Source organism: Pinus tabuliformis, chromosome X, assembly GCF_031772625.1.
Source record: "Pinus tabuliformis cultivar Carrire ecotype Pingquan chromosome X, CPIR1, whole genome shotgun sequence".
NCBI lineage: Eukaryota > Viridiplantae > Streptophyta > Pinopsida > Pinales > Pinaceae > Pinus > Pinus tabuliformis.
Window position 1 is genome coordinate 1,400,126,451 of NC_142308.1, and position 24,074 is coordinate 1,400,150,524.

Genomic DNA, 24,074 nt, shown 5'->3' on the forward strand with positions numbered 1-24,074 from the left:
TCGATTGTCATTTTATGAAATGAGTGTACATGTTTGCCATATAGTTTATATTTTATGATAAATATGTAAATATGTTATATTTGTTATATAACAAAATATTTTTTATTATTTTAAAATTTGTTAGAGATTTCGTATCTCTTTTCAGTTTTGTTTTTCAGTCGAATTGATGGCATATCCATTTTTTTAAAAGTGAAAACGTTTAAAGTTTTGGACCTTGGTTTTATATGTAAACTTTTTTTAATGATACACGAGGATTATGAGGAAAATATAGAAATGTTTTTTTGATATCCATGGATGTGAACTGACTATACGTGTTTTCCATGAAGTGTGTATTTTATGATACATATTTAAATATGTTATATTTAATATATATATATATATATATATATATATATATATATTATTAAAAATATTTATAGTCGAACCTCATTCGAACCTGATCGGAAAATTCGAATTCGAATCGAACTTAATCATTGTCGAACTTGAATCGTGTGACATAGCCTTCAGCATCCACAGTAGTTTGCTAATTACCCCGATTTATTCACGAGATGATGCACTTGGAATAGTGTGCCAATTGACCACTCTGTGTCAACAACTCCATAGCAGTACACCCCTTTTTTTGCAAAAGGGATCTATCATGTTCAAGTGTTCACGTCATTCAGATTTTATCATCAATCGGCAGTTTGTTAAAGATGTAAACCCATTTTGCATGGTTATAATGTAAATGACCTTAGTAAGACCATCATGTATGTAACAACCTAGGTAAACATAGTATTTTGGTGACAATTTCTATCCTAGGAGGTTTTTTGTCTCACTGATTCATCTGTGTTTCTAGGCACAAATGATCGGCAAGGTTTTTCCCTCCAACCTTACCACAAAGCTAGGGTGGATTTTGTCGTCAAGATATTAAGTGAGTCATAGTGTTTTTTATCGAGTCTTTATAAAAGTAATTTGGGAATAATCCTAGATAATTGGCTAGATTCTTTTATTACAAATTACTTAGTCTTCTAGATCATATTTTGAATCGCAGAAATGGGTGTTCCCCCTTCATGTATTAAATTGTAAAATCTTCATGTAAACAATATTTAGTGCATGGTCCCTCATAATTAGACACCATGGCTTAATATATGAGGGTTGGAAAAATTATTAATCCTCTCATAAGTCAATTAATTAAATTTTCTGGCAAAATTAAATTAAAATCCAAAGCCAAAAATTTAATTAATTTTGTGTCCTAGGTAAAATTAAATTCTCCAAAGGTAAAATTTGTGGGTTTTATAGAAATTAATTTTTGGAGGTCCCTGGCCAAAGGAATATTGAAGAAATCAAGAAATTTTGGACATTTCGACCTTGGTGGTTAAGTCAAAGTCAACTTTTTGAGGAAATTAACTCAAAATAATTAATTTTGAGTTAATTAAAAATCAATTAAATGAAAATTTCGATTTTTCCTCAAAAAATAAATAATTTCGATGGTGATGATTAAAGCTTAAATAAAATCTTTATGAACGGTCGATATTAATTTGACAGGGATCAAGCCAACTAGTCGTTGGAGAATTTATCTATAAATTAGAAGTCGGTGTCAGTCTATTCTATCCGATCATTGAATCGTGTACTAAGCTTTTGAAGCTCTTGTAAACTTTTTTCTAGAATAATACAACACAAAGTATTTGGGGTCTTACTTGATGGCAATGTTCTTCTCTAGTATTTTATGGTAACATGTGTTTAAATTTTTTGTTGACCTTATTTATAAGACGCTGGTTAATAGCTCGTGTAGATCAATTTATTGCACAAGTATCTTGCTTAAATTGTTGGGTTTTAAGATAACATTAATTTTTTTTAATTCGATTGGCAGGTATTGTTGATTTGGGGTAGCATCGGATGTGCTCTGTGAAAATTCTATCACTACAACATCTGATTTACTTTTCCTACTTATTTCCAATAAGTTATTTATAAAATTCCTTCAATAAACATTAAAATAAATTTTGTTGTAGATATCACACCATAATACAGAAACAAACACATGCACAAGAATCAACACACCAACACAGATATTTTGGACAACAGTCCTCGGAAAAACCCAATGTGGGAAAACCGATGCAGCAAAGGGAGGATTTTATTATTCAGCAATTCTTCAGTACAACAGGGTGCCAAACAGGCTTACCCAATAGACAGAACTTCTCCCAGTCCCAGCGTCAGCATGGTTGACCTCTATGTAGCTCCCAGACACTTTGTGTCAACCTCTGGTTGTCTGCGTCAGCCCCTGCTTGTTTGCATCAAACCTGGACCTCTTTGTGTCACCCACGCAGGCCCTCTAGTGACTGCGCAGTCTCCTGCTGCCTCTGCGTTTGCCTGAAAGGCCTTGTGTCTACCTTTGCGCTGGTCTTCTGTTGTTGATACTGACTCTCTGTTCCGTACTTGTTGCCTCCTGCTGCTCTCCAGACCACTAGTTCGAATTTCTCAACTAACCCTGCTCCAGAAATCGAACTGACTGGTCTCTCTCAGTGTGTTCTCCAAGTGACCCTCAAACCTCCTCTTATACTTTTCTCGTTGACAATTCAACGATCAAGATTAAGTCCCTAATCAACGGCTAAGATTATATTTGGCTCGATCCATGACTTTTGGCCATTCTAACTCAGTTTTATATGAATTCATATTAATATTTTATTTTGGACTACATTAAAAATATTAATTATTTTAATATCTCTCAAACTAGTTAGATTCTGCCCAAACCATTTCTGGGTCTTGGAGATCTCATGTGCTTTAGCCTCTCCACCAATTTTCGTGGCTAGAGCACATTTGATGCTACCCCAAATCAACACTCCCTCATAGCAAGGACTGTGCTCTAATAATACTCTTCACTGAATATCACCTTGATCATCCGACATCGATCCCTGTGTTGATGCTAAGCTTCCTTGCCCAACATCCTCTGCACTGCTACATCCTGTACTGCTGCCCATGGCTCTACTACTGCCACTGTTGCATTTGTACGACAGCTCCCTCTGCATCTGTGTTGTTGCTGGTCCTTTTCTCCCAACACTGCATCCGCACTGCAACTCCCTCTGCATCCGTGTTGCTATCACCCTCATTTCTGCTACTGAAACTGGTTCTTTATCATCCCCATCTTTTCCCTGAAGTAATCAAACTTTGTCCTTCCAAGGGTGTTGGTGAGGATGCCCGCCACCGGTTCTCCTGTAGGAGTGTAGCTCAACTACACAACTCCTCATTGGACACAGTCTCTGACAAAGTGACACTAGATATCAATGTGCTTTGACTGATCATGAAAACACTGGATTCTCAGAGAGCTTGATGCAAGTCTGATTATCGCACATGATCCTAGTCGCCTCCATTTTCCTTCTGAATAGGTTCACAAACAGTTTTCTAAGCCATATGACCTCACACAAAGCTATTCTCGCTGCCATATATTCTGCCTCAGATTAGCTCAGAGTCACAGAATTTTTTTTCCTACTGCACCAGGAAGTCATTCCTGATCCAATGTTGAAACAGTACCCAGAGGTACTTTTCCGATCCACTGAACTTCCTGCCCAATCTGCATCAGTAAATCCACTCAATCTGATATCCTTACCCCTGGTGTACAAGAGTCCATAATCGACTATTCCCTGTAAATATCTGAGAATGTGTTTGGCTGCTGCCCAGTGCGCCTTCTTCGGTTCCACCATGAACTGACTGAGAGTGTTGACAACATAGCAAATGTCTGGCCTGGTATTAACCAGATACATCAGGGACACTGTGAGTTGCCTGTATAGGGTGGGATCAACATCCTTGTCTTCTGATGCATCAATCTTCTTCCAATTGGTGATCATTGGAGTAGCCATGGGTCTACAATCCTCCATCCTGAATCTTTTCAGGATTCCTATAGCATACCTCCCTTGCCCAAGCAAGATCTCTCCCTTCTGCTGCCAAACTTCCAACCGTAGGAAGTAATGCATTAGTCCCAAATCCTTTATATCAAATTTTGTGGCTAGATTCTTCTTGCAGTCCCTAATGAGCCTGGATGATCCTGTCAGAAAGAGATCATCCACATACAATACTAAGATTAGCGGCTCATTCTCTACAACCAGATAGTAGAGATTCAGATCCGCGTCACTCTTGACAAATCCCATCTTCTGTAAGTAGCCATCGATTCGACAATATCATGCTCTAGGTGCCTGTTTCAGCCCATACAAGGCTTTCTTCAATCTACATACATGAGACTTCTTCTCATGTGTCTCAAAGCCCTCTAGTTGTTCAATGTATACCTCTTCTTCTATTACCCCATTCAGAAAAGTCATTTTGACATCTATCTGATGAATCTCCCACCCCATCTGAGCTGCAAGAGATATCACGGTCCTAATAGATGTATACCTGCCTACCGAGGCGAAGGTCTCCTCATAGTCAATTTCTTCCTTTTAAGCATAACCCTTAGCCACAAACCTGGCCCTGAATTTCTCAACACTACCGTCTACAGCGTATTTGATCTTGTAGATCCATCTCGAACCTACCACCGATCTGTCTTAAGGCCTTGGCACTACCTCCCAGACATCATTCACCATTATGGAGTTGTACTCCTCTACCATCGCATCTAGCCAAACCTGATGTTGAGCTGCCTCCTGGAAACTGGCAGTCTCCCCATCCTGAGCTACTAATGTTTGATATCTATCTGGTTGTTTTCGCTCCCTCTTATTGTTTCTTGGCGCATCGATGAAGTCCTCTGCATCTCGCAGAATCTAACGAAGTTCCTTGCTAGTTCTTCCTCTGCCAGTAGGTACTTCTGTAGTTCCTCTTCATCCTGTGAATCTTCCTAATCCAAGGAAGAATTCTTTACTTTTGTTGGTTGAAGAGGTTTAATCAATGGCTCTTATTTTAACTGATCCTCGGAAGGCATCTCACGAGATTTTCTGAAAGCCTTGTCCTCCATGAACTTTACATCTCTTCGAACCACTACCTTCTTGCTCCCTGGAAGATAGATTCTGTATGCGTTAGAGTTCTCGCTATATCCCACTAGATATCCCTTTTCCGTAGTTTGATCCAGCTTTTTCCTCTTTCCTCGAGTATGCGGCAATATGCTAAACTCCCAAATATCCTGAAATGACTGACTTCAGGCGTCTTCCCTGTGAAAACTTTCTCTGGAGTAATCTTGCCCAACGCCCGATGAGGAGTCCTGTTCTGAACATAGACTGTTTTGTTGCATGCTTCTTCCCACAGGAATTTTTTCATATCCTGATCATACATCATGGCCCTAGCTGCTTCTACAATAGTCCTGTTCTTCCTTTCTATTACTCCATTCTACTACGGATTGTACGGAGTTGTCCACTCTCTTCTGATGCCCTCCTTAGTGCAAAAATCAATGAAGGCCTTATCGACATATTCTCCACCATTATCTGAACGCAAAACTTTTATTTTCTTCCCATTTAGATTCTCCACCAGAGCCTTGAACTCTTTGAATCGACAAAAAACCTCGTCCTTGGTTTTCAGAAAATAAATCCAAGTTTTGCTTGAGTGGTCATCAATGAAGGTAAGGAAATACTCGGCACCACTAAGAGCTTTGGTGGACATAGGTCCGCAGATATCTGTGTGTATCAATCCTAGTACACTCTTGTCCCTGTATTTACTCCTAGGAAATGCTTCCTTGGCATACTTTCCTAGAGCACATCCTCTACATACATTATCTCGTTCTGTACTAAGATCCAGAACTCCTGTTACAGTGCTCCTGAAAATTCTCAGAGCCCCATGGTGCAAATGTCCCATTCTTCTGTGCCATAGTTCATTCAAGTCCTTGTCTCCATGACTGCCTATTAGTGCCATTGGTGATTCTAGTTGTAATTTGTACAACCTGTTACTTTTGATCCCGATCTGCACTTTCTTTTTCTAGCTCGGGTCTTTGACATATACCTTCTCCTTGATGAAGTAGACGTCATAGCCCTTGCCTTGAAGTTGCGACACGGAAAGTAAGTTCATCCCCAATCCTGAACCCTGGTACATGCAGCACATTTGTAATGCGGAACCGTTCTCCTGATTCTGTTTGTAAAACTATGGTACCCTTCCCTACTGGAGTACACATTGCCTTGTTCCCCATAGTGATCTGAAAGTTCATCTTCTCTTCTCGATACTCTGAGAAACATTCCCTGATTCCCGTCATATGCCAAGAGGCTCCACTGTCTATATACCATACTTCTGATGATGCAGAACTAGTCATACAAGCCACTTCTTCTTCCATCCTAAAAGCCAACATGGAGAAATTGAAATCTCTTGTGCAATTTTATGAAAATCTGTGCGAGTCCCTTGACGTGGATGCCTCTGCATCATGGTCTCGACCCATAACTGATTTTCCCTTCTTGTCTCTGATTACTTGCTCTGATACAATGTGAAAATTCTATCACTGCAACATCTGATTTACTTTTCTTACTTATTTCCAATAAGTTATTTATGAAATTCCTTCAATAAACATTAAAATAAATTCTTCTACAGATATCACACCATAATACAGAAACAAACACATGCACAAGAATCAACACATTGACACAGATATTTTGGACGACAGTCTCCGGAAAAACCCAATGTGGGAAAACCGAAGCAGCAAGGGAGGATTTTATTATTCAGCAATTCTTCAGTATAACAGGGTGCCAAACTGGCTTACGCAACAGAGAAAAATTCTCCAGCACTTCTCCCAGTCCCAGCATCAGCCTGGCTGACCTCTGCGTAGCTCCTAGACACTCAGCGTCAGCCCTTGCTTGTCTGCGTCAACCCTGGACCTCTCTGCGTCACCCACACAAGCCCTCTAGTGACTGCACAGTCTCTTGCTGCCTCTGCGTCTGCCTCTCCTGCCTCTACACTGGTCTTCTGTTGCTGATCCTGACTCTCTTGCTGCCTCCTGCTACTCTCCAGACCACTAGTTCGAATTTCTGAGCTAACCCCGCTCCAGAAATCGAACTGATTGGTCTCCCTCAATGTGTTCTCCAAGTGACCCTCGAGCCTCCTCTTATACTTTTCTCGTTGACAATTCAACGGCCGAGATTAAGTCCCTAATCAACGGCTAAGATTAAATCTGGCTTGATCCATGACTTTTGGACCATTCTAACTTAGTTTTATATTAATTCATATTAATATTTTATTTTCCCTAAGTTTAGACTTAAGGACTCCATTAAAAATATTAATTATTTAATATCTCCCAAACTGGTTAAATTTTGCCCAAATCATTTCTGAGTCTTGGAGATCTCATGTGCTTTAGCCTCTCCACCAAATTTGGTGGCTAGAGCACATCCGGTGATACCCCAAATCAACATTCTCTAGGCCTCAAATTTTGCAAGGAGGCTTGGGCACATGTAATCCAAAGAACCCAAAAACCGTTTTGGGAAATTCCACCGAGAGATGCTTTTATTAAAATAATTAATATTTTTAATAGAGTTCCTAAGTCTAAACTTAGGAAAATTAAAATATTAATGGGTATTAATCTAATTGTGGGTGTAACTTCTAGACAAAGACGGAGATCAAGTCAAAAGGATCTGAGCCTTAGATTAGGAGTTAATCTAGGTCGTTGGTTGTCCAACAGGAAGATATAAGAAGGGGCTTGAGGGTCATTTGGAAAATACACCAAGAAAGATCAAGAAATCAATTTTCTGAAGTGAGAAGTTCTCAGGAGGAAAATTCGATTGAGGAGATTTCTTGCAGTTGAGGGGTAATGATAGCTTCTGAGGAGAGATATTTTCTCAGTCGGAGAATCATCGGCAGAGAGAGGCAGAAGGTGATCCAGTAGCCCAAACACAGAGGCTAACACCGGGCCACGCAGAGGCAACGTAGAGCGTTAGAGAGAGTCCAATATTTTGCTGAGAAGAGTCAGTTTCAAAAGTCGGGAGTCGGGGTGTGAGACCAAGAGGCTGAGAGCATAGACTTCGGGCAACAAATCGATCAGCAGACTGAGTGACGCAGAGCCTGTGCGAGGACTGCGCAGAGCAATGTAGGCCCTGCCAGAGGCCATTCATTCAGTGTTCAGATCAACCATGATTTTCTCAGAGATTGTGAGGTAATCTCACAAATCTTTCTTCTATTATTTCTTTTTGTAACTGAATAACCCTGTGAGGTATTCAAAGATGTATTCAGAATTTGCTATTGCTTAATAATAATAAACCCAAGCATCATTTTCTATAATCAAATTTCATCCCATGATTCATACCAGAATGCCAAAAATATTAAATGAAAGCACTTGTATGAAAAATAGGTTGATGTACCTCACAATAGATGACACCACTCTCATTGGATGAATATGCAAGATAAATGAATGTACTAACCGAAGAATGGATGAGAGGCATCTGAGGCTGGCCACCTGTCAATTAGGGGTTGTTGGCTGCCAAGCTTCATCATAAGAAAAAATCTTTCTCCTCAGGTTACACATGCATGTAGATGGCTGACAGTGCACCAAGCTCAACATCTCATATCTAATCTAAGGATCAATTAGGGTGGCTAGAATTTCATGGCATTCTGGAAGAGGAAATAATAGATCACAAGAATCTTTGGAAATAATTGGTGCAGATTTCAAATGGGGGTCTACTTATATCAGCAAGCATGGTATGTGATAAAAGTCTAAAACTACCATGCTAATTTCCTTGGAAATCTTTTGCTTTTTTAATATCAATTTGAAGACATGTGATATGCTTTCTATGATGAACCCTCTAGAATATAATCAACGCAGATTCAAGATTGCTTCCCTCCCCCATTTTTCTGTGCACGCACACACTCAAAGACCATTTGGTATCATGGACATACACATCTTGTATATCAGTCTTTTTTCATATTTATATGGCAATATGATTATTTGATGTTATTGTTGTTGATCTATATTTAAAAAAAATATATTGAAAGAAATCATTTATTATGTATCTTTTAATTCTCGTCAATTATTTTGGCAATGTTTTCAATGTCCCAATGATCCAAACTATCAACGATTTTTTGTTAATGCCAATGTTTGCAACACTAATTGAAAGTGAATAAGTCATACAATGTTTAGCTAAGATGAAATTATATCAAAGATATTCTCTCTCTAGAGGTTGATGCTATGGTAGACATGTTCGCACTACATGCTTATTTCGGGAGAGGGTGCCATATCGGATGTCAAATAGAGATATAATAATACTTCTGATGTGATTTTTCTAATTTTGTGTGTAATACGAGATCCATATTTTTCCAAAAAAAGGACACCTCAAGTCAATCTGAAACCATGATAGTTTCTTTATTACAAAATAGAAGGTGGTTAAAGTTTAAACACTCCATATTCATGATGTTATTTGTAATATATGCAGACCATTCCAAACATTTTCTTCAATTACTCACCGTTACTATGAACTAAAGACCTGGTATCCATCAATTCTCGTTCAAGCAATTTTGCCAAGATTGTATCAATATCCCCAAACACTTGCTCTTTAGGTCGACTTCCATCAATCTAAAATTTTGCAAATGATGGAAAGATCAGCCTTCATTCTTTTGAAATAACTATCCTGATCATTATGTGAATAACCATATAAAAAAAATACTTTAGAAGCCAGCTTTGAGATAATAGCAAATCTACCTTCCTGATGGCATTCTCGTAAATAGAAAGCACTGCCTCAACATTCCGTTGATATGTTTGAAAGCGATATTTTACCTGGATTAATATCATGGTAAAATGATGCTTAGACACAAAATCTTTTCCAAGTAGTTATAAAAAGAAAACACAGGATTACTTGATACATAGATCACTTCACTATATGATACAGGCAGATATTGTCATTGTCCACACAAGCACACCAAAAAAACAATATCTTTAAAATTTACCAATAACAATATGGTGATAATCTAGATATGAACTTTAGAACTTCAAGGAACTCTATTTAAGATTTTTAAAACCGTTGGTTAAGCATATATCAATTGTCCCTGTTTATTTACCTCTAATTCATGTACGATTATAAACTTTTCAAAGTTGCAGAATCTGTAGGAATGTCAAGGCATGCATTCTGAATACCATAAGTGTAAATAAAGAAACATTTAAAGCTGATAAGAATTGAACAGTATATGTAATGTACATCTGTAGGCAGATATTAATCTGGCCTGTAACCGTGGTCATTGTGATGTGTGTTATTGCATTGTGACATCACCAAAAGACTGGTATATACAGAAAAAGAAGAATGGAGAATCAATGAAAGACCATAATAATATAAGTCACAATGGGACATTTCAAGAACATTCTAGTACCAAGAGAAGACTGGGAGTTGATTATTAAATTTCTAAGAAAATTTCAAGTAAGATAATTGAGGGCTTTCTTTTTTCTTGTGAAGTGTGTTAGAACATGCACAAGGAATCTGCGCAAAGTGAACTTCCATCTACCCCCGGTTACCCACCATTTTGTGGGTGATATCCCTAGGAGAATTTTTTTCTCCAAGATGGTCCTCAGCCGGCAGCCAGCAGCCACCAACTACCTCATTGTACCACTTCTCCACCACCTGACCCAGCCATGTGGTCCCTCACCCATCTATCATGATCGTATGTTTGAAGGTGGGCCTCCTGAACCTAAAGGTCTGCCTTGTCATTTAGTAATTGAGTATTGTAGTTTTCTTACCATGGACACTTCTGGGCATGGATTAATGGGGGGATTTGGCGAAAAGAATGGGCTAGGTTTGTGCTCCTATCCCTTAGACCCCTTTGGATATTAACCTTGGATTCTAGTCCCGCGGGATCTCTTTTACAGACCATTTGGCTTTAGGGATGGTATTTCACGGGAAACCTTGATTTTGGTTGTTTGGTCTCGCTCCCTCATCCGCATATATTACCCCCTTTCCACTCATTATTACCCCATTCTTCATTTCTTCCATCCAGGTGTACATTGTGAAAATTCGGTGACCCTGAATCCTCTTGCAGCAACTGATGATATTTCTCCTATTTTTCAAATTACTTTACACAAAATACTTGCAGTTTTCTACAGCAAATATCAAAATAAATACACTGCAGCGTTCGCAAAATAAATATTGCGGAAGAAATAAAACCACTTGAAGAATAGATGCACACACATATACACAGTTGTTTTTGGACTAAAGTCCCTGAAAAAACCCAACTTGAGAAAACCGGTGCAACGACTGAGGGTTTGATTATTATGCAGCAGTAAATTTGAGTACAAATATATGGATGCTTAATCTAGCAATCCATACAGAGAAAATGACTGACAGATGTCTAGTGAGAAAAATCTCACTTCCACCGGTGATGCAACATTGACATTAGCTCAAGATGAGATGCTCCTAGTTGCCTTTGCGTCACCCAGCTCGAACCAACGTCTCTCACTCTACTGATCAACTGCTGCTCTGGAAACTCGATCTTCTAGCCCTCGGCTCAGCAAATATGAATCTCCTTCTGTAGCTCTGCGTTGCCTCTCTACACTATGCCAACATCTCTATGGAGTACGTTGTCTCTTTGCTATGCACTCACTGGACTGGAAAAACTTCCTTTCGACCTTATTATCCCTGCCCCTCTCTAACTGCTTTGAAACAACTGAATCACCTCCGACAACTCACTGCTGCTACTCTGGAGTTCGATTTCCCAGTAATATCGAATTCCTTGCTCCTCAAGTGTGTTCTCCAACCCCCATCAAACTTATTCTTATAATATCTCATCGAGGCTTCAACGGCTAAGATTAAAACATAATCGATGGCTAAGATTAACTAGAAATCAATCCACATCTTCTTCTAGAAGATTCATACCATGACTTAATTAATATCCTTTAATTAACTAGATTCCCTAAGTTTAGACTTAGGAATCATTTTAAAAAGTTAATTATTTTAATTAAGTCGTCTCTAGGTGTAATTTCCAGAAACGATTTCTGGGTTTTGGAGAATACATGTATTCTAGTCTCTCCATAATGTTTTGTGGCTAGAACACATCCAATGCTACAAAAACTAACACGCATTCCTCCACTGGATCCACATAGGGTTGGCTCTCCCCTTCCCTGGCCCACACCTTGGGTCAGACCTAGAATGATGCCTCGAAGGTGGATGCAGCTAATAAAAAAAAAGTAAAAGCACAATTGGCCACATTCAATAGGAAAACGTACCACAAAATACAAAAGATGATCGGGACAAATACATTTATCACATGGGCAAAAGCCAATACATGAGTTATACCCCATCATCATGGCCATTACCCTAGTTCCTACAGGTTCTATGAGCCTCCTTCATCATATAGGAATCCATGATTGCCCCAATCCCTGGTCGGCAATGCATTGTTGTAAAATGTAACTAGGTTTGGTCTTCATAATGACATGTAATTATGATCTTTGTAAATGATGAAAAGAACAGAATAAAATTATTTTTGTAATGCCTTGCTTCATGGGTTTTATGAGCAAGAGTTTTTATCTAGATGGCTCCCATTAACAGCCTTAGGATTTATCATTAGAATCAAAGAGTCAATGCCATGTATGGAGAAGTCCTTCTTGGGCATGTGTCAAATGTATATAAGTTTATAGAACTCTCCAATGACAAGCACTAGCTCTCTTCCTCATGTCGGCTTCAAGATGAAGAAAAGATCTCACGTCGGCTTCAAGCTACAGAGACAAACCTATTCATAAATACATGTCAGCTAATTTATAGGGGGCAACAACTATAAATATATGTAAAGGCTCTTCGCATTAGACAGTGAGTTAAGCTCTGAAATTCAGACAAAAGAAAGAAGAACAGTTCGAACTAAACGCAGAAGAGTAAGTAAAGGACAACGAGGGTTTGTTTTGGGCTAGTCGTGGTATACAGTTCGGATCTCCACAATGAAGAAATTCATACATGTCTCTATGTGATTTCAGATAGACAGTGACAACGAGAAGTTCAGATCTATGGGTAAAGGTCTCAATGCTACAACAGAAAAATACAGTTCAGATATCTATATCACAGCTAGATGATATATAGAAGCCACGGTTCAGTGATATGAAGCAGCTGCTATTAAGTGAATTATTACAGTGTTTTGGTGTTGCTACAGTAAGGACAGTTTGGAGACAATACAGTGATATGGTTCAGTGCCATCTCAAGTATGTCTACAATTCGTTGCTATCACATTATGCTAAGAAAGGAGATGATTTAAATGCGTAAGATGAACCGAAAGGAGGAAGGAGAAGACAATCATAGAGCTAGTGTCTTGGTCTTGGAGTGGCTAATAGGTCAAGAGACTTGGTCTTCATATTCGTCAATCGGAATCTCTATAAGAAGAATTTGTGCAGGTTTTCCTCTCAAAGAGTGAGAGGTTTTGACCCTGGCTCGTAGCCTACATGTTGTGTCTCTCGAATGTGCTCTAAGTCTCAAATTTTGTAGAGAGGCTTCAGCACATGTATTCCAAAGAACCCAGAAAGTGTTTTGGGAAATTCCACCCAAAAACAGTTTTATTAAAATAATTAATTATTTTTAATGGAACTTGTTGTCGCACAGATTGTCACGACAACGCTCAGACCGGGGGCTGTCACCCCGATCCCTGATCTCTCCGTTTAAGCTGTCTTCCACGGCTAAGGGGGGTAGACCCTATGGGACAAAGGAAGACCAACTGTGGACCAGTTGAGTTGGGAGACACAAGGCAATCTAACACTTGATTGATTTTAGAAATTAATAGATCAGTGCCTTATGGAGTTAATGATTAAATGATTATTTATCAAATGCTGCAGAAATATGAACTCATTAACAATCATTTATCATCAAATAACTCAAACAAAAATTAACTTTTACCAAATGCGAGATAATCAAGGAATGCTCAATCAAAAATCCAACAATTAAATTTATAAAGATTGAACACATTAAACCACGAAATTTAAATGCTAACCAGTTATCACTTTTATATAGCTAATATTCAAATGAACATTTAGGCATGTTTAACCACATAAAAATGATAAACTTTAATTCCACATCAAAAATCTATTAGCCTTAGCGAAATATACCAAAATTTGGAAACGTGACAAAAATATGCTAAGACTAAATGCGACACAAAAATATTTCAAACAAAACAACTTTTTATGATTTTTATATATTTTTTTATTTTTATAAAGTTTTAAGATTAAAACAAAACAAAGTCTAAATAAATAAAACTTAAATCTAAATTATAAAACAAAAATAAAAAGGTCTAAAGCTTACTTTTTATGCTTTTTTGAGATATATATATATATATATATATATATATATATATATATATATATGTTATTTTTAATGTAAAAAATTAAACAAAACTAAATAAATCTAAAACCTAAATAAGATTAAAATCTAATAAACTAAAAGAAACTCTTTATAGTTTTCTAATTTTTATGATTTTTTTTTATTGTTATATTCTTTAGTTAAATAAAAAAAAAAACTAAACAAAATTAAATGAATCTAAAATTTAAACTAAAATTTAAAATCTAATTATTAAACTAATCTAACTCTACCCTAACTATCCCACACTAACATATATACATAAACTAAAAGAATCTAACCTAAACCTACACAACGCATAAAAAAAATCAAAACGAAATCAAACTTTGCTTTGTGTTTGGTGTTTGTAAAGTCGGACAAGCGTGAAGAGTTTTGACAGCGAAAAAAATGAGCTCAATGACTGCAGCAAGGGAGTGAGAGTTTAATGCAGGTTCAGGGGATCCACAAGGGGTGACGGAGGAAGATGAGCGAGGTCAAGGAGGCTCGTGGGAGAGGATTTGATGAAGGAAATCGACAACAGCATGGGGAGACGGCATAAAAAGTGGATGAAGAAAGGAGGAGCGAGCAACGCTGGCAGCGTTTGGAAATACCAAGGGTAGACGGAGAGGTGGATACAGGTGCGTAGGTAATAGAAGAGTTGCGTGAAAGCTGGCTGCAGATAGGTTTATGGAAGAGTGAGTGCGTTTGAGGAGCAAGCTTGTGCAGGTTGGAGCTATGATGAAGACGCAAAGGGCAAGATATGGCAAAGTGCAAGCAGAAGCATATGCGTGGAGAGGGATACGTGAGAATTTTGCAGCGATGGGAGGACACAACAGGTCAATAAAGCTGGATGATAGTCGCAAAGATGGTTGACTGCGTAAAAAATGCAGGTCCAAGGGTTTGGACACTTGAATAAAAGAAATTTCGAAATTTTTCCCAAAAAATTTGAAGACCCCAGGCAGTAGCAAACAAACTATCCTAGAAAACCCCTGAAACTTTCCACAAAATCAAAGAAATTTAAATTCTCTGTTTCAGATTTTTCTGCAAGAGCTGATAGATAGAAAGCTGAGCTAAAAGATGACAGTGCTGAAACTTGGCAGCAATCCAAGAGGCCCTCTAAAAAAAAAATTCAAATTTTTTTTGTGGAAATGAAACCCCAGCAAGCAGATAGCTGACCCTCTTCAGAAAAAATTGAAATCCTGCACCTGCAACCTGAAAACAATGAAAACAAACAGCCAGAACCTAAAAATGTAAAAAATAAATGAAACCCTAAAAACCCTAAGAACCAGCTAAATTACAACATTCACAGATTTATGACTCTAAGCAGCGAGATTTGTCAATAATCCACAGAAATATTTTCAGAATGTTAGATTTACTATGAGATACTTCAGAAAATCTCTCATGCATTCAAAAGATAAATTTAAATGGTAGACCCAGAATCGAAACTGGTTGGGCTCTTCAAGAAAATGCTTTGTGGGAGTTGGCTAGTTCAGCTGAGAACTTCCCCAAACGCCCGTTGATCTTCACAATCTAAATTTCCTGCACAGCTCACTTCAACTATCAATAAAGAGGGAAAAATTGTGGTAAAACCCAAATCCAATGGAGATACCTGCCATTATTTCCAGAAATTTTATTACCATTTAAACCCTAGTGAGTGAACAAGATACCCGTGTTCAACATCACTCTTCAACAAGCTATTACTAATGGCTGAAATTAAATTTATGCAGAAAAATGAAACAGCTTACAACATTTCAGGAGAGTAACACTAGCAAGATTTCAACCCCAAAATCTTTCTTTATTGCACAAGAAAAAGATTACAAGAGAGCTTTCTTCAGCACAAGACTCACAGATCGAATGATCTCAAATGACCCCTAACACCCTATTTAAAGGAAAAATTCCCAACGGCTAGTTTGAGTGATCCATGTCAAAATGATCTCGACCGTCGATGAGGATCAAAATCTCTTTTAATCTCATCCGTCGAATTTTTAAATGCATTTTAATCTATTAAAAAATTGAAATTCTGCATTTATTTACTCAAAACTTTGATTTATTATTATTTTATTATTTATTTTTTAATTTTTAATTTTTTAATTATTTTTTTAATTTTTTAATTTTATTATTATTTTTATCTTTTTTTAATTTTTTAATTTTTTTTTTCTAATTTTTTAATTTTATTTTTCATTATTTATATCTTTTTATTATTTTTTATTGTTTTTTATTTTTTTATTTTTGGATCCTCGAACTTAGCCTTTGGAAAAATCATCTAGGATCTAGGACTTAGGACATATGAGGGGATAAAACATTTTCTAACCCTCAAGACACTTTACATCATGACTTTTACAATTTTACATCTCAATGGGGAAAACCCATTTGACATAGACCCTCATAGACCACCCAGTTCTACGACACAAACATAATCTAGCAGATCAAGCAACTTGTAATAACCTAACGAAATAGTTAGAATTATTTCCAAATTACTTTTACATAGACTCGGAGCACACTAGGATTTCCCTAAGATTCTAATGACAAAATCCTTTCCGGATTTGGGGTTAGGCTAAAGGAAAACTCTGCTGATCATGGATCGGTGAGACAAAAAAACTTCCAGAACGTAGATTATCACTAGAAAATTAGGCTTGCCTAGGCAATTTACATACATGACCCAGATCTGCTAAGATTATTTACAAGTTACACATGCAGACTGGGTTTACAGTATAACATGATCAGGTCGATGATGACTGTTGAATGGCACGGACATGTCGATCAAGCGCTATCTCTTTTGCGAAAAAAGGGAGTGTACTGCTATGGGTAGTTGACATGTAATGGTCAACAGGACCCTAAGTCTAAACTTACGAAAATAAAATAATTAAAGGGTATTAATATAAATTGTGGGTGTAACTTCTAGAAGAAGACAAAGATCAAGCAGAAATGATCTTAGCCATTGATTAGCTTCTAATCTGGGTCGTTGAATGTCAACGAGGAGATTATTTAAGGAAGCTTTAGAGTCACTTGGAAAAACACACAGAGTGAGTTCAGAAGTTTGATTTTCTAAAGCAGAGTAGCTGCGAGGAGAATATCAATAGTGAGCTTGTGCAGTGAGGGGCAGGGATAGTTGGGTTGGAGTATCTTCTCCAGAGCCTAGGATACGCAGCAGAGAGGCAGAGAAACACCAAAAAGAGGCAGCGTAGGAACCAAGAGGGGTTGACGCTGAGCCATAAAGGCTCACGCAGAGGTTGACGTTGAGCCAGAAGCAACAAAGCCTCCAAGCAGAAGTCCGAATTTGCTGAGGGAGTTGACATTTCTGAGCCGGGAGGGCTAGAAAGTGCTCTAGAAGGCAAAGTGATCCTCAGTTGAGCTAACACAGGGCCTTAGAGGCTAATGCAGGGCCCACGTAGAGGCAACGTACAAGTATCCATGGAACTTGCATTTTAGTTGCAAGATCTGTCGGCACTTGCCGGGTAGAGTGAGGTAATCTCACAAATTTCATATGCCATTTTATTTCTCTGTAACTAGATTTCCGGTGTTGATTTTCGTAGCATCAGATGTGCTCTAGCCATAAAAATTGGTGGAGAGGCTAAGGCACATGAGATCCCCAAGATCCAGAAATTGTTTGGGGTAATTCCACCTGTATGAAGAGATATTAAAATAATTAATATTTTTAATGAGACCCTAAGTCTAAACTTAGGAAAATTAAAATATTAATGTGTATTAATATAATATGGGTGAAAAAGTTCTAAATAATGAGGATCAAGCCAGATCTAATCTTAGTTGTTGATTAGGGACTTAACCTTGGCCATTGAATCGCCAATAGGAAAAATATAAGAGGCTTGAGGGTTAGTTGGAGATACACCAAGTTGATCAATCAGTTCTATTTTCTGGAGCGAGGTTCGCTGAGGAAATCGAACAAGTAATATGTTGCAGCGAGGGGCAGTTCAGGAGGAGGCCGAGAATACATAGCAGAGAGGCAGAGGAAGTGTCGGAGAGATAGCGCAGAGGCAGCCTAGACTGAATCAGAGGCAACCAGCACTGACGCAAAGGCTTAGAGGGCCAGCACAGACGACGCAGGAGGCCGAGAAGCTAACACAGGAAGATGGAGAGGCTAGCAAAGCTGATGCTGGGCTAAAGGAGCTACGTTGTGGTGTTTATGTGGGGCAAACTAAGAGCTGAGAGGCAGACGCAGAGCCGTAGAGGGTGATGCAGTCCTTGGAGGGTGACATAGTTCCGGAAGTTAACTTGTAGCAGCTTTTGCTGTCTAGCTAAGGAACAATCGAAGTCACTGTGGGGCCAATCATCCGGTTGCTTAATTAGCCGGAATATTTGTCTCCAGACCAAGGTACTTCTGCCAAGGAAAATCTTTGAAGGGTGAGCCATTTCTGGCACCCTAATTGTATTCAGAAATTTGCATAATAATAAAACCCGAATATCTTTGCCAGCAGTTTTCCCGCATTGGGTTTTTTCGGGGATGATTGTCCAAAAATAACGGTGTCCCTTGTGTTGTCTCAGTTTATTTCAGTCGCTGACCTGTATATTTGTGAAGGTTGCTATTGTGTTGATTTCGATGTTTATATGATTAAACAACTCGTTAATGTAAAGAACAAGTAGAAGATAATAAACCAAAAACAGTAGTAGGGATTTCTAATGTGTTAGATTCAGAAATTTTCACATGGTATCGGAGCGATTGCAGATCAAGGAGGATTGAAGACACCAGCAAGAGAAATCTGAAGATTTGCAGCAGTGAAGCAACTATCCTAAGAGACAGCATTGTTCCAGAGCTGAAGAGGTTAGAAGAGGAGTGACGTAGTGCTAAGAGTGTGACGCAGAGGCTCACGCAAAGCCTGCGTCAGCATTCTGAGCCAGGAGGAGAGTCAATGCAGAAGCAGAGGAGGGGCAGGTCAGGTCTACACAATGCTCGGTTATCTTTCTCAGTCAGGAAGGATTGACGTTGAGGCCAGGAGGAGCTAATACAACTCTCACTATGATTGCACAGAGCCAAAAGGGCTCAAATTCTTCAATTTCCGGGGCTAAGGGAGTTGTGCAGATAGTGATTTGAGGAGTTGGTGGGACGTTGTTTCTGTTTGAGCAAAATAGTGTCTAAGAAGACGGAATCAAGGTAGATGGAAGCACTACCTCGATGGATTTCTAGCTAAGAAATCCAGATCCAAGTTGCAATTGCAAAGGGGGACTGGAGAGGAGTGATTCGACAATTGGACGATTTCCAGGAGGGAAGTCAAGACTTAGAGGGAGTCTAGAAGAGGAGCAAAGATGGCAGTAAACAGATTGAAGGACCAAGACAAATTGGACGGGGCTTCCAAATTTGTCATCTGGAAGGCCAAGATCCTAGCAATCCTGGATAAACATCGCATCAAGGACTATGCCTTGAAAACCGTAGCTATCCCAGTTGACCCGAATGTTAATGAGAAGTATGAGGAGGCCATGGCGAAGGCGAAACGCATGATTCTAGACAAGGTCAAGGATCATGTAATAACACATATTGCTAAGAAGTCAACAACAAGGGAGATGTGGGAGACCCTGACCACCTTATACCAGGGCTCTTCCGTGCAGCGGAAGATGTTATTGGAGAATCAGTTGAGGTCATATCAGATGCAGAAAGGAGAGGAGATAGATCACTTCCTCCTTAGGTTGCAAGGAATTCATGTTGATTTGGGGTAGCATCGGATGTGCTCTAGCCACGAAAATTGGTGGAGAGGCTAAGGCACATGAAATCTCCAATACCCAAAAACGGTTTGGGCAAATTCTAAACAGTTTGGGAGATATTAAAATAATTAATATTTTTAATGGAGTCCCTAAGTATAAACTTAGGGGAAATAAAATATTAATGTGTATTAATATAAAACTGTGTTAGAATGGTCCAAAAGTCATGGATCAAGCCAAATCTAATCTTAGCCGTTGATTAGGGACTTAATCTCGGCTGTTGATTTGTCAACGAGAAAAGTTTAAGAGGAGGCTTGAGGGTCACTTGGAGAACACAATGAGGGAGACCAGTCAGTTCAATTTCTGGAGCGGGGTTAGTTGAGAAATTGAACCAGTGGTCTGGTGAGCAGTCAGGAGGCAGCAAGTACGGAGTAGAGAGGCAGAATCAACCACTAGAATCAACATTGAGGCAGAAGAGGCAAACGCAGGGATTTTCAGGCAGACATAGAGACAGCAAAACACTGCGCAGTCACTTGTTGGGCCTGCGTGAGTGATGCAGAGAGGCCCAGGGCTAACACAGTCAAGTAGAGGCTAACACAAAGGGTTTGAGAGCCACGCAGAGGTCAATCGGGTTGACGCTGGGATTGGGAGAAGGGCTGGAGAATTATTTCTCTCTGTGTGTAAGCCAGTTTGGCACCCTGTCGTACAGAAGAATTGTTGAATAATAAAATCCTCCCTTGTTGCACCGGTTTTCCCACATTAGGTTTTTCCGGGGACCGTTGTCCAAAATATCTGTGTCAATGTGTTAATGCTTGTGCATATGTTTGTTTCTGTATTACGGTGTGATATATGCAGCAATATTTATTTTAATGTTTATTGAATTAATTTCATAAATAACTTATTGTGGAATAAGTAGGAAAAATAAATCAGTTGCTGTAGTGATAGAATTTTCACATGGTATCAAAGCAAGTAATCAGAGACAGAAAGGGAAAATCAATTATGGGTGGAGACCACGATGCAGAGGCATCCATGTCAGAGGACTCACAAATTTTCAGAAGATTGCACAAGAGAAAGAGATTTCGATTTCTCTATGTTGGCTTCCAGGCTAGAAGAAGAAGTGTCGTGTATGACTAGTGCTACATCATCAGAGTTATGGTATATAGACAATGGAGCTTCGTGGCATATGACGGGAATCAGGGAGTGTTTCTCAGAATATCGAGAAGAGAAGATGAACTTTCAGATCACCATGGGGAACAAGGCAAAGTGTACTCCAAGAGGGAAGGGTACCATAGTTTTTCAAACAGAATCGGGAGAACGGTTCCGTGCTACAAATGTACTGCATGTACTAGTATTGGGGATGAACTTACTTTCTGTGTCGCAACTACAACGCAAGGTCTATGATGTCTACTTCATCAAGGAGAAGGTATACGTCAAACACCCGAGCTAGAAAAAGAAAGTGCGGATCAGGATCAAAAGTAATTAGTTGTATAGATTGCAACTAGAATCACCAATGGCACTAATACACAATCATGGAGACAAGGACTTGAACGAACTATGGCACAGAAGAATGGGTCACTTGCACCATGGAGCTCTGAGAATTCTCAGGAGCACTGTAACAGGAGTTTAGGATCCAAGTACGGAAAGAGATGATGTATGCAGGGGAACTGTTCTAGGAAAGTATGCCAAGGCAGCGTTTCCTAGGAGCAAACACAAGACCAAGAGTGTACTAGGATTGATACACTCTAATATCCGCGAACCGATGTCCATCAAAGCTCTTAATGGTGCTAAGTATTTCATTACCTTCATTGATGACCACTCAAGGAAAACTTGGATTTATTTTTTGAAAACCAAGGATGAGGTATTTTGTTGATTCAAGGAGTTCAAGACTCTAGTGAAGAATCTGACTGTGAAGAAAATAAAAGTTTTGCACTCAGATAATGGTGGAGAATATGTCGATAAGGACTTCATTGATGTTTGTGCTAAGGAGGGTTTTGACCACTGCGTGTCAACAACCCATAGCAGTACACCCCGTTTTTTTGTAAAAGGGATAGTGCCTGATCGATGTGTTCGTGTAGTCTAGCTATCATCACCAGCTTGATCATCATCTTATAATGTGAACCCATTCTACATGTGTATAATGTAAATAATCTCAGCAGATTCGTGTCGTGTATGTAATTACCTAGGTAAAACTATTTTTCTGGTGACGATCTATATTCTGGAAGGTTTTTCGTCTCACCGATCCATTCTCGGACGGTCGGCAGAGTTTTCCTTCAGCCTTGCCCCAAAGCCGGAATGGATTTTGTCACTGGAATCTTAGGCAAGTCAGTCTATATAAAAGTAATTTGGGAATAATCCTAACTATTTGGTTATGTTATTTTATTAAAAATTGCTTGGTTTGTCGGATTATATTTGTGTTGCAGAAATGGGTAGTCTGTGAAGGTCAATTACAAATGGGTTTTCCCCCTTATGATGTAAAATATATCAAAATTATGGTGTAAAGTGTCTTGAGGGTTGGAAAAATAATTTATCTCCTCATTGGTTAATTAATTAAATTTTCTGGCCAAAAATTAATTAAAATCCTAAGCTAGAAATTTAATTAATTCTAGGTCCTAGATAAATTTAAATTTTCCAAAGGCAAAATTTGTCGGTCCTTAAAATTCAAATTTTAAAAGGTCTCGGGACTAAGTTAAATTAATTATTTTGCTAAATTTTAAGCCTTTGGTTCTTGGGGTTAAAGTCAAAGTCAAATTTTTGAGGAAATTAAAGTCAAAGTCAAATTTTTGAGGAAATTAACTCAAAATTTTTACTTTTGAGTTAATTAAAATGCATTTAATTGAAAAATTCAAATTTCCTCAAAAATTTAATATTTCGACGGATGAGATCAAAAGAAATTTTAATCCTCATCAATGGCCGAAATTGCTTTGACAAGGATCACTCGAACTAGCCGTTGGAAGATTTATCTTTAAATAGAAGGTCATTTGTCAGTTGATGCATCCAATCTCTGAATCGTGTACTAAGCTCTCAAGCTCTCTTGTATACTTTTTTGAATTAATGCAAAAGTCTTTGGGCTTTCAACGTGCTGTAGTGTTCCTCTTCATGAATTTATGGTAACAATGTTTTAATTTCTTCTTAATATTATGTGAAAATTGTCAATCAATAGCTCTCTTAGAATAATCTAAATACAGCTATCTTATTCAATTTTTTGGATCTAAGGTAACATTTTTAATTTTGATTGAAGTAGCAGGTATCTCTATTTCTTCAAAAATTTATTGTTGTTCTATTTCTCTACTTGATTTGATGATTGATCTAGTGTGTGCAGAAGATCTCTTAGGTTCTCATTGAGCGTTTGGGGATAGTCCTCGATTGGACCAGCCAACTCTCAACACATATTTTCTGAAGAGCCTACTTCATATAAGCCTCAAGATTTATCTAACGACAATCCTTTTTTTGCAGGGTGTTTTTGGGCTAGTACCTCTCTAAAATTTCAAAATCTTTTAAATATTTTGTGGAAATTTTGATAGATCTGGCTATTAAGAGCCACAGATTATCAAATCTGGGAGTGGAGTTGGGACTCATACTAGCCCTGCTAGCCCCGCAATGTCTCGAGACTCCTGCACTATAGCTCTCTCTACCGCTCCATCTGGATCCGTCTCTACCCACCCAGACAGTCATGCTACTCCTCGTCGGGGCTCCTATAGCAAGGTCTAATCCAAGAGGCTGGGTACCTCGAGGATCCTGCCCCTCATCGCCTGTAATCCTCCTAACTACAGCTCGATGTCTCCCCACTTCCGCTCAAGTGGTGCGTGTGCACTCATGACACAATCATCGTCTGTTAACACTTCCTTCTCTGCCCATGCTGGCGCTGCCTTAGTCTCGGAAGACTCTCCCTTACTCTTCTTCCTTGGGCACTGGGTCGCATAATGACCCATCTCCCCACAGTGGAAGCACTTAATCTTGAAGAGATCTTTCTTCTTCTGCTTCTCTTGCTTTCCCTCAGATGCTAGGGCCACATCCTCCTCCTCCTGCTTGACCTTGATCCCTTTTCTAATGCTACATGTCTTCGACTACCATCTGATCTCTTCCTAGCGAAGAGCTGCCCACATCTCGTCCCAAGGTGGGAGAGTCCCTCTACCTAGGATACTTTGGACAAACACTTCCCAATCTTCTGAGACAACATTCATGGAAGTCCTCACCATAAGCTCCTCATTCGGTGTCGCTCCTATAGCGGTCAACTGGTCTCGGATCTCATTCAGTCCTCCCAGAAAGGTGTCAATCGATTGA

General features: G+C 38.8%; 1 protein-coding gene across 3 annotated transcripts in view; it reads right to left on the reverse strand.

Annotated features, from left to right (window-relative positions):
* LOC149145260 (adenylate kinase 5, chloroplastic-like) overlaps window positions 1–24,074 on the reverse strand; it is a 399,806-nt gene that overhangs the window by 310,042 nt on the left and 65,690 nt on the right. For all 3 annotated transcript variants that reach the window (XM_089447347.1, XM_089447346.1, XM_089447348.1), the window contains 2 exons: window positions 9,554–9,628; window positions 9,319–9,427 (listed from right to left, as the gene is read on the reverse strand). In XM_089447347.1, the coding sequence (XP_089303473.1) occupies window positions 9,319–9,427; window positions 9,554–9,628 (184 nt within the window). The remainder of the gene's footprint in view (window positions 1–9,318; window positions 9,428–9,553; window positions 9,629–24,074) is intronic.